The 12,136-nt window shown below is 34.5% G+C and overlaps 1 protein-coding gene across 1 annotated transcript; it reads right to left on the reverse strand.

The window, feature by feature from the left end:
• Nucleotides 1-385: 385 nt before the first annotated feature.
• Nucleotides 386-9,727, reverse strand: LOC132036180 (phytochrome C). Its single transcript, XM_059426445.1, has 3 exons — nt 7,114-9,727; nt 5,739-6,555; nt 386-1,453 (listed from the first exon to the last, which is right to left on the reverse strand). Exons 1-3 carry the CDS (start codon nt 9,152-9,154, stop codon nt 1,153-1,155), a joined length of 3,159 nt encoding a protein of 1,052 aa, XP_059282428.1. The 5' UTR covers nt 9,155-9,727; the 3' UTR covers nt 386-1,152.
• Nucleotides 9,728-12,136: the final 2,409 nt, after the last annotated feature.

The following is a 12,136-nucleotide window of genomic DNA, read 5'->3' on the forward strand; positions in this document are numbered from 1 at the left end:
TTCTTTAAGTGCACAGTCGAAGGTGTGGGTTCAAATGATTATATTTAGTCTCCTCAATTTTGGTTTTATCCATCTTGTTGCGGTTCTGTTTGTCTACTTATTTACTTCTTTCTTATTTTCACAATGTGATCAATTTAAGCTACCTTTGACACAACTGCCTTGACAGAATTGTCGGAGGAAGCTTTTCCCCTTCAAATAGTAAGAATGGTCACGAGCCAAAGTACAATAATGTGGAATAATACAGAAGATTAATTGCATCTCTATAAAATATGGATAAATTGAGAGATTTTATATACTTTTTTCCTTGCTTTCTTCTTTCTTTACTTGAGGGTAATCTCAACTTGCCCCTTCTCTTTCCATCCCCTTTTTCTTTTTTTTTTTTAACAAGAAGAAAATGTTGGATATTATGATAATATATGTAATGTTAATTCCAGAAAAGGGAGACAGAAAAGGAGCATTCCAGATAGTTTCAATACTTGAAGTCTCTACAAATCAGTGAAAACTGCTAAAAGCCTAATCAAGCACTGCATCTGCTACTTCTAGGTAAATTATAACCAATCAGGGAAAAGAAATTTGAGGCAGATTGCCCCTATTTAATATGTTTATTATTATAATCCCATATTACGTCAAGAGAGTTAAAAGATTAACGCGCAGTAGGGCATCTTCATGCTGCTTCACCAGGTCAAAAAACTTTAGCCTTTTTCAGCTTCAGCATGGTCTGCAGGTACGCTATATGCATCTGTCACCTCCAATTCAAGAGAATTTACATGTTCACTTAAAGGTCTCCTATGTTTCATCCAGAGTAGCTTTCTTCGGATGTCATTAGAGCAAAAATGACTTCGAGGAAATGATGAGTGGAACTTCCCCACCTTGTCACATTAGTACTCGTATTAGTCAAATTTCTGCAATTTCCTCTGTTTAAACATTTTAAGCCGCACAAACAATACTTCAAAAAAATCATGTTTTCCCATAAAACAGCAAAAGAAGTTTAAGGAGTACAATCACAACCTTGACAACGTAGCTAGAATTACGCTGAGATAATTAGCAGTAGTTAGTTCCTTACAATCTAAAACAGGCCCATAGACTTCATTTTGAAAAATGACTTGCATGCAAGATAACCAATAAATCCAAAGCTGAGTGATAAGAGAATGATTACCGAAATTCAAGATGCATGACGTGCATCTTCATCCCTATACGTTCCTTCCTTGGAATTACTCTGAAATGCACAGAGGAGTCTTCAAAGGGAAGAGTAAAGAGGATAGCTGTGTTCAAAAAGTCAGAAAGGACTTGTTGAAGCCTCAAATTATCACCAATCAGGTAAAACTGTGATACTTCGACAGGTGAGTCCCATGTGACCTGAACCTTGCGCTCCTGACTTAGAATCATAACTTGATTAATGACCACTTTAACAACTTCGCCAAGATTGAACTCACAAGAATTCATTTCCATATAGCTGAAAAAAATATTGCAACGATCAGGACCAGTCCAAAAATAAATAAAGATAATAATCTGATACGTCTCCAGTACCAGATCTTATACATTTCTAATATACATAAGTGCCTTGCAGGTACGAACACAGCATACCCAACTTGTACTAAAAGCTTTACAAATTGTACACGCAATGAATGCTTGTACCATAAGCTATATAACTTGTACACTTTATCCAACTATTTTTTAATTCCACGTCGACATATATTATAGTACTTAATATTTATTCCCTTCTCATGTATAGACGTTTGCACTTAAATTTTAATTCTCCGACACATTTATTTCCTCCGTGCACTTTTACTTATTCACTTTTGACTTTTCACGTTCTTACTGAATATTTATTCTATTCTCATATTCAATTTTAACTCTCCTACACAAATTTATTTTTTCCGTGTAATTTTTCTTTAAGAATTAATAAATTCCACGTGGATATATGTCATAGTATTGAATATTTATTCTCTTCTCATGTATACACATATGCATTTCAATTTTAATTCTCCAACACATTTATTTCCTCCGTGCACTTTTACTTATTCACTTTTGACTTTTCACGTTCTTAATGAATATTTATTCTCTTCTCATGTTCAATTTTAACTCTCCTACACAAATTTATTTTTTTCGTGTACTTTTTCTTTAAGAATTAATAAATCCCACGTGAATATATGTCATAATACTGAATATTTATTCTCTTCTCATGTATACACATATGCACTTCAATTTTAATTCTCCGACACATATTTATTTCCTCCGTGCACTTTTACTTGTTCACTTTTGACATTTCACGTTCTTGCTAAATATAACTATCCAAGAGAGAATAACACAGCTGTGAATGCTCGTACCAAAAGCTTTATAAATTGTACACGCAATGAATACTTGTACCAAAAGCTATATAAATTGTACACTTTAACTAACTACTTTTTTATCCCAAGTGGACATATATCGTAGTAATGAATAGTTATTCTCTTCTCATGTGTACACGTATGCACTTCAATTTTAATTCTCCGACACATTTATTTCCTCTGTGCCAAGTCAAACTAGGACAATCTTTTTGGGACGGAGGGGTACTTGGTTTGCCACCTATTCTCTGTACACGTGTATTCCACTTTTACGTTATCATATTTCTTTACTTCTACACTTCATTTTATTCCTCTATTATAGAAAGCACATGAAATTGTACTCTAAGCAGGGACTAACATGTGTACATTTCATAAGTTTAACATTAATTCTACCTCTTGTGTGTTTACTTTTTAAGTCTCCACGTGTCCGCAGTGTCTCAATTGTCATTTCATTTCCTTCATTTGGCATATAGTCCCTCTGTCTCAATTTAAGTGTCTAAGTTTGACTAGACACGGAGTTTAAGAAATAAAGATAGACTTTTGAATCTTGTGATTCTAAATTAAAAATGTATATAATATAATAAAATATCCTTTGAATCTTGTGATTATAAACTTGACATGCAGGATGTTTGAATTGTCAACTTACTAAATATAAAAAGAGGCGGATAAAACCAAAATAAGACAAATTTTAATAACAATTGAGAAATTAAGGGAAAAATAAGAGAAAAAGAAACAAAATATGGAGACTCATTAAGGAGAATCGCGGTATCCTTTGCAAAATATACAAACCATAAAGATTAACTAACGTGAGTAATGTCTTTCTTCTTCACTATTCCAATGGTCTCTCAGCTTTTATTCCACTTCTCCAATCTTCACTTGCTCGATCTGATTTTTCTCTGGGCTGCTTGATGGTTCATATAGTTGGGACTCTGAATTTGAGATTTTCTTTTAATTTTTCCTATTTAAATACTTTGGTGAGTTTATTCTACAAATTTCTTTGTTAATTAGATCTAACGCAGTGTCTCAATTGTCCTTTCATTTCCTTCATTTGGCATATACTACCTCTGTCTCAATTTAAGTGTCTAAGTTTGACTAGACACGGTGTTTAAGAAATAAAGATAGACTTTTGAATTCTGTGGTTCTAAATTAAAAATATGTATAATATAATAAAATATCCTTTGAATCTTGTGATTATAAACTTGACATATAGGATATTCAAATTGTCAACTTACTAAATATAAAAAGAGGCGGACATAACCAAAATAAGACAAATGTTAACAACAATTGAGAAATTGAGGGGGAAAATAAGAGGAAAAGAAACAAAATATGGAGACTCACTAAGGAGAATCGCGATATCATTTGCAAAATATTCAAACCATAAAGACCAACTAAAGTGAGTCACTAAATTAATCATGTTGGGCCCCGTGCATCGCACGGACATAGTTTGCTAGTCTAATATATGCTAAATGCTTCAAAAGATGCAAGTTGGTGTGACGCTAAGAAGACACAAACATTATCATATACCGCAGTTTGTATCGTGTATTGCCATATACAGTTTACTGACAGCTACTTGAAGATTAAATTCTTGATTAAAAGTACAAATTTCACATTTTAAGGCAGTTATCATCCATCAGATTTGGATCATGGATTAGCTACATGATATATTTCACCCTCAACTCTTTAACTTCTTGTTCACCCATGAGTTTATTCCTGCTCATCTTCCTTTGTTACGGATATAAAATCAAGTTACTAAATTTTAGGATTATACAAGACATGATGTATCTTCAGCTTACCGAGGACATGACCTTAGATAGAAGGATATGGAGTTCATGGATTAGGGTAGAAGGTTACTAGGTAGTTGAGCGTTGTCTCTCTTTCGTGCGAGATAGGTTTGGTGGTAGTTTGGTGCACTGTACCTGTTTCTCCTTTCATACCACTAGTAGTAGCATTATTCTTTTAGTTCCTTGTCCTTTTATTCCTGTTACTACCTGTTGTTTCTTGCGCTTCGGTTATCGTATTATTTGACTGTTGTTACTGTTCCTTTTTTTTTTTTCCCTTTTCTGAACGCTATGTAATGCTCAACCTATTATTTGCTATGACTGATTTAATTCTGTATTTTCCTTTTCTAATTGCTTTGATATGCGTTACTTGAGCCGAGAGTCTTTTGGAAATAGCCTCTTTACCTCCATGAGGTAGGGGTGAGGTCTGCGTACACTTTACCCTCCAGACCCCACCTGTGGGATTACACCGGGTAGGTTGTTGTTGTTGAAGGTATGGATCCGAGTGCGGATATGAGTGCCGAGATACGACCAATAAATGTATACTACGACATATAAACTACACATTTTGATTAATTAAAGTTATTGAACTAAAACTAATACAATGTTATTCTTAAAACTCCAAAATTTTGTTCATAAAATATCTTGCGTAATAGAAGAGCGTTTTCATACTTTATATACTCTCTCTCTCTCTCTCTCTCCCAATTTATGTGACATTTTTTTTTTCTTTTTAGTCCCAAAAAGTATTAACATCTTTCTATATTTAGTAACTATTTAACTTTAAACTTCCCATTTTACCCTTAAGGAGATGATTTATAGCCACACAAATATCTATGGCTTATTTTAGATCACAACTTTCAAAAGTCTTTCTTTCATTCTTAACTATGTGCCCAGTCAAACAACTTCACATAAATTGGGACGGAGGGTGTGTGTGTGTATATATATATATATATATAATAAACCCAAAAATCAAACCAAATACCCAATCAATCTATACTTCAAGGACATAGAATGTAGTCAAAGTACCCAAGGTAAGTTGACCAAATCAGGTATCAATCCCACACACATGTCGTTTCGACACGGTGCGACATGAATTTTGAAGAGTCCACGCAACATAGGTTGTCATACAGTGTGCCACATCTAATTCTCAGTTTGGAAACTAGAGAGGAGATAAATTTCATTTCAGGCCCACTATTCTCTTTCCTATTTTCCCTTCTTGTACTTTGACTTCTCTTCACTTCTTTTCCCTATTTTCCCAACATAGGGTAAGAGCCTTCAACCTAATAGTGACCACATAGCATAAATTGTGGATCATTAGCCTTTCAAATAACCTAAGGGAACTTCTAAGCAACCCTTTTTTCATATGTTTCACTCCATATCCACCTTTCACCATAGAGATACATGAGCTAACATCAAGAAGAGAGAAAGACATCAAAGACTTCTGAAAGCAAAGATATCTCTATCAAACGGGCAAAAAAAAAAAAAGAAAGGCTTCCTTAGCAATCTTTGCAAGTACATATAACCTACAGCTATGATCCTGATGTGCAGAAATACTAGTGCAATGGCCTGAGCGTAACGCAGATATTTCTTTTTTACATAGAAAGTACAACAACAAATGCAGGTCAGATTATCATACCTTTCCTCAATACTCTCAATATCAGTGTCATCAATGATCTTGGCTAGTTGTTCTTGACACATTGTGCTTGTCTTCAGCAAATGTGTTTGATCCTTGCTTAAATCAGAAGATTTTAGCAGATTCTGAATACACTTTATACCGTTTAAAGGGTTTTTTAGTTCAAGACGAACATAAGCCAACTTTTTAAGACTATTTTCAGCAGCTTGTTCTGACATCTTTTGCACATGCATTGCATATTGAAGTTCTGGACTAGGAACAAGAAGGAAGCACAAGACCCCAGTTACCCGACCATCGGCATCAGCCCTTTTATTTGCAGAGATTAAGGCTTCAATATACTTACCCTGTTTATCAAATAACCCGAAAAACAACTTCTCACCTTCCCCACCAGCAATTACTCTATTCAATAATATCCTGAGCTTGGTTAATGTGTCTTGATCTTTCACCCTACAACCAAAGTTATTGACTGTGAAAACCTCACCAAGAAGCATTTGATCAATGACCTCCTCCCTCTTCGTCCCAGTCAACTTGTGCATAGCATCATTCCATTCCAAGCATCTTCCATTTTCATCCATCACAAAAATTGGAGGAATTAAAGGAGATGGGTTGCGAACGATTCCAACATAATCACCTTGAATGCGACTATATTTGTCCTTAATCAGCTTTAGCCCAGTAACATCTTGCCCAATAAAGCAAACTCCAACAATATCTTGTTTTACGTCTCGACTACAACAGGCATTAGCCACTAACGTAATTGGTCCGACATTTTCTTGAGGACCAAATGTTCTAAGCTTGATTTCTACATTTTTCTCCTCCTTGCCTGCAATTTAATTTAAATATCAAAGTAGAATAATTTTCAAGGCAAATATCGAAAGAACAAAATAAGCACATAAGTTATTGCATGGAAGTCAAGTGGCAATACTAGAGAAATAAGGCAGGAAGGAAGAGGGAAGTACCCTGAATAGGAATCCTAGTTGTCTAATATCTAGCATTGATGAAGAAATAAAGAACAGGTTTCAGAGCATAAGGGGCCAAAAATGTGAAAGACCAGCAATGCCCAACTGCAATGTCCAAAATAGTTCATTTAATTCCACTTTAGTTTCTGACACTTCTTTTTTGTTCTTTTTAGGAGCTTCATGTCAAAGGTCCTTATATAAGAGGAAACAAACTTAAACTGAGACCAAACATGCTATCTATTTATAAATAAACAATTTGACATAGCCGATGCAGCTCGTGCATAAGTTGCAATTTAAGAAAAGAAAAATAGATAAAAAGGCATGACGATTTTTTATTCTAAGCATTCAGACTGTACTTTCTTCTACACATGTTGCAAATATTGAACTAACAAAGTAAATGCCAAGGATAACCAGAATATCACCTTGCAATGCCAGGGAGAGCACACCTTCAATTGCTTTTGTTGTACCATCAATAACCAAATCAACTAAGGGTACACCTATAGCTTTCTCTATCGACAATCCAGTTAACTCAGATATTTTAGAGTTCCATCCATTGATACAGCCTGAAGCATCAACAGCCAAAATGGGTATTGATGCTGTCTCAATGAGACGAACCATTTCGTTTGTGACAATACGAAGTTCATCCACTTTATCTATACTGGTATCTACAGCAGGGACATTCACAATCATTTTAGAACATTCAGCAACCTCCTCTTGCAAAGATCCTCGCAATATCAGCTGCAAGGAATGAATGGAATCCATTTCCACATCTTCCCAGGGCAGGCTCCGCCGCTTAACAACCTCTAGAAAAGCTTTAAATGATGACCTTGGGTGCATTTTACTTCCGTCATCCTTCTCTCCAGGAAGATGTTTCGCACCACCCCACTTGATCTCTTTAGCTGTGTGGGAGCGGAACCAGAAGAGGAAATCTTTTGAAGTTATTTTTACAGCAGCCATTCCACATACCGCATCACCGAGCACTGAAGCGCCTGGATAGCCAGCTTCCATGAGACTATCTGTGTTTAAACCTGTACTACCACCATGAGATTCATTAAGCCATTCAGCTATATCTCTGATTTGGGACTCCGTAGGGGTAACACCAAGCAACCAAAGTTTATTCCTATAGTAAAGTGCAGCCCCATCACACCTTACAAGGTCCATAACATTAGGAGACTGAGTAACAATCCCCATAGGAGCATCTCTTAGAAGCATATCACATAGAACAGTTTGAGTTCGGAGTATCTGCTTTTCCCTAACTTGAGCTGCCACTTCCACTTCCTTATTAATCTGAACACTGAAAACTTGAACCAAGAACTCACACGCGTACCTCAAAGGAAAAGGAAGAAATCTAGGGGAAATGTGATGGCAAACTACCAAACCCCACAATTTTCTTCTTCCCATTTGCTGGTCGCTATCCAACTCGTCATCTTCCTCACTAATCATCACAGACATAACCATAGATGCAATAGAACCCATATTAGTCATGTATTGTGCATGACAGCCATGGGGAGCTCTTAACACGGACCCGCCAAGGCTCAACGACTGAGCCAATCTTGGGTCTTGAATCACCCTAATTGGTGGAGCTAAGCAATCACATATCATCCTAACCTTATTCTTCATGAAGAGAAATCTTGAAGCTTGTGGTATATCTGTAGCAGGATAATGCAAACCAAGATAAGGTTCTAGGTCAGGCTTACAGCATTCAGCAACTACTTCCCCATGTTCATCCTCGTGGAATTTATAAACCATAACACGATCATAGCCTGTCAAGTTCTCCACTTCTCTAACTAATACATCACATAACAATGATATATCCCCACTTGGAATAGATTGTAATCTTGCAATAGCTTTAGCTGCTAACTTATAAGATTTCAAAGCTCCAGCCGCAGTTACAGGTACATCATCCGGATTCACAGGCTCCAAATCTATTACTAGTCCAACATCAATACGGTGCAAAATCGCATAAAAAGGCTTGCCTGAGTTTTTACAATGAACCAAAATAGGATTAAGCAAACTAAGTTCTCCAAAACTAGCTGCTTTTTCAAGCGCGGAAGCACCTGAAGAACGAAACAACTTCCTGACATCAGTCCCAAAGGTCAAAGCCTCTCGTTGTTCCATATTTGGAACAGCATGAGGTGTCAAGTCCAACATTTCTGGTGCATTTTCGCTATACGCTATGACAGCGAAATTCTCATCTATAGCAATCATACAGCCGAATGGCTGTATTAGACTTCCCCTTTGCATTTTCTGGAGATAAGCAGATACAGTTGAAGATGGAACATTGCTAGTGGAATTAGACAAGTTAACTGAATTAGAATAATCAAACTGTTGTTCAGAGTCTTCAAACTCAACATGGAGCTTTGCATCAACTGGGGTTTGAGCAATAACTCTAGCACCATGCCTAGATCGAGCTGAACTGCTCCTTGAGCAATTAGTCTTGTTTGTTGTAGAACTAGAAGACATCTCTAAATACTCTTTGTTTCAAGTTTTCCAACTACTTTGTTAGATTCTTATATTCAACAAGAAGATATCAATATTGGGGGATGGAATTCCCTTATGTTAGTACACCCCCAATCAAACACTACACACAGAAAAGCCTAAAAGAATCAAGAAACAACCAAAAAGTCTCCCAGTTTATACCAAAATAAGATGAAAAAGAACTTCACATAATCTTTTATCAACAAGAATCCACCAAATTCAAGACAACAACATAAAAGACAAAAGAAAAAAGGAGATACCCACTTGGGACTATCTTGTAGCAATCCAAGATTCCATTTTTTTTAGAACCCCATTTATGTGCTGATTCTCAATCACTAAGAAACAGCCAAATGAAGAAAACTGGTCAGCTAAAAATAGAGTCTTTAAAGCAGATACTCCACTTTTGTTCTGGCTTAACCAAAAAATCCTTTAAATAGTGGCAGAAGCAATTAATTTGAAAGACCAATCAGCAGGAAACAACTGAAGTTTGCTGTAACTAAGAAAGTATACTTATAAGTTCCTATACGATGCAGGATGCTCCACATCCCAACATGAGGCCACAGTAGCACCTAGGAAAAAGTAGTAAGTTTTCTTTTTCTATTTTTTGCCACAAGTGTTGGCTTCTTTTTTTTTTTTTTTTTTTTTTTTAAATCATTTTGGACTCAGATCCTAGATCTATCTCGTGAGTGGAGGTATTTTACCAATTGAGTAACTCTCATTTGTCACAGGTGTTGGCTGGGAAGCCCTCCCGTCAATATTTTTTTATTTTTGTTTCTAAAGTTCGAATCCAACATCTCTGATTAAAGATTAGATGAATCTATCATAACTCCATGTATCAGAAAGATTATTTATTTTCTTTTACTAATTATCCGAGTTATTATATTATTTTCAAATTAATATAAATAGTTACCTATTATTATAAGCTAATTTAATTTTGATTGTGTCAATAGAAACTTAAAATTTTATAATTGACCACTTCTAATCTACTTTAAATAACTTTCTTACACGAACATGTGAGCTTAAGGGTCAAGCCCGTGAGCAGTGGCTTTAGACCCCAAAACTTTTAAGTCCTCATCTTTTAATTTAATTAATTAATATATTCCGTTCGTCCTATTATATGTAATGCAATTTGACTTAATATGAAATTTAAGAATGTATAAAGTTTTAAACTTTGTGATCTAAAATAAATTATAGACATTTGTGTGTGTCTATAGATTATTTTATTAATGATCAAATGAGAAATTTAAAGTTAAAAAAAATAGAAAAGTATTTTTTTTTTTGGAATAAACTAAAGAGGAAAGTACATTACATAAATTGATACAAAGGGGTAATAGGTTAATTCTATGATAATTTTCCTCAAATACTATACTATATATATATATATATATATATATATATATGTGTGTGTGTGTGTGTGTGTGTGTGTGTGTATTGAAAACTTACGATAAAAAAGTATAAATTTTTATTTTAAAAATAAAAATGAAATTTTTAGGCAATGTGGTTGATGGTGGACGATGGTTAGTTTATATTGTAATAATAATACTTTTCTTTCTTTTCATAATAAAATTTGTGCTTTATATTCTATTATTTCTCTGACTAAGCTATCTATGATCTGAAAAACATGTTGATTAAATTAAATCTTTTTGTTCCCTCAAGTTCTCAAGCACTGCATCAAATTAGTTAAAATAATAAAATTATATTATGATATCAAGTTATCAACTTCTTAAATCAGGTTCTATTATTCTAACGTTCAACTATATTTTTCCTTGAATTTGATTATGTAATATATTTTACCACATTATAATATTTTATTATTATTTAATAGAATTCAAATACATCAATTATAAAGCATAAATCAAGTTATTCAATATGATTCTTTTTTAAAGTTTACCCTCTCTTAAGAAAGTTTAGCTTTAGGTCCTCAATGTTTTTGAGTCGGTGTTGTACACAAAAATAGGTGGCTTTTGATTTCCGCCAAACTACACCTTTTTAAATGATGTAAGCGTACTAAGATAACCAAGACTTTGGTTTTAAGATGAGTTAAAGGTCAAGAAAAAACCTCAAGTATCACCTTTTTGTTTTAGTTTTCTACTAATCCATCGGGTGTGAGGTTCATCTTACCTAAACTATCACCACCTAATTAGCAAAACACACCTCAACTATCAATTGTTCACTTTTCCTACCTGATAGTTGAGGTATGAAAAGTGGACAAACAATAGTTGAGGTGTGTTTTGCCAAGTAGTTGGTGATAGTTTAAGTAGGAAGCTCTCACACATGATAGTTCAGGTAGAAAACTAAAAAAAAGTTATACTTTAGGTGTTTTTTTTTACCCTTATCTCTTTTAAGATTAATTGACTATTAGCACACAGTAGAGAATGATTAAATTGAAACTATTTAACTAAGAGTTTAGGGTTGTAATTCATACAATGGGTTATTTGACAAAAGTAGGTGTAGAGGACGTGCAATGGGTACTGAAGACTCAATTACAAGTGAAGATTTCTCAATATACCCACTTGATTTAACAAACAGGTTTTTTCAAGCCTAAAGTGTTGAATTCTTAAACACTCACAATATAACCTTAGTTGAATCCCTTTTATTTCTGGTTAGGACTAATCAAATGAGGTTTAAAGACCCAAGTTCTAAATAATATACCCTGTCCTAGACTCTAGTTTCATTTTTCGAATTTAAGTTTCATTTTTTTAATTTAACTAAAGACAATAGGCTTAAAAGGGGTGTTTTCAACTACACATTAACATTAATAATGAGGTGTAATTAAATACCCGCACTTACTACACCTCTTTCAAGTTTTAAGACTTAACCCACGCACAAAAGCTCATTTGCATTCACAACCCCCACTTTAAAGTTAGCTACTCATGATAAATAAAAGACAAACTCATATAAATAAAAGACAAGACATAAAAGCAAATAAGGCCATGGAATCTAACAATGATTAAATTGAAAAGTAGG

This window comes from Lycium ferocissimum, chromosome 11, assembly GCF_029784015.1.
Source record: "Lycium ferocissimum isolate CSIRO_LF1 chromosome 11, AGI_CSIRO_Lferr_CH_V1, whole genome shotgun sequence".
NCBI lineage: Eukaryota > Viridiplantae > Streptophyta > Magnoliopsida > Solanales > Solanaceae > Lycium > Lycium ferocissimum.

Bases quoted from the DNA above. Each gene is read 5' to 3' on its own strand.
- LOC132036180 (XM_059426445.1), bottom strand. From the start codon at position 9,154: ATGTCTTCTAGTTCTACAACAAACAAGACTAATTGCTCAAGGAGCAGT. The intron at 6,556-7,113 runs GTGATATTCTGG...ATTAAATTGCAG, and splicing joins GCTCTCCCTGGCATTGCAAG to GCAAGGAGGAGAAAAATGTA. The intron at 1,454-5,738 runs GTATGATAATCT...TATTTTTTTCAG, and splicing joins ATTGAGAGTATTGAGGAAAG to CTATATGGAAATGAATTCTT.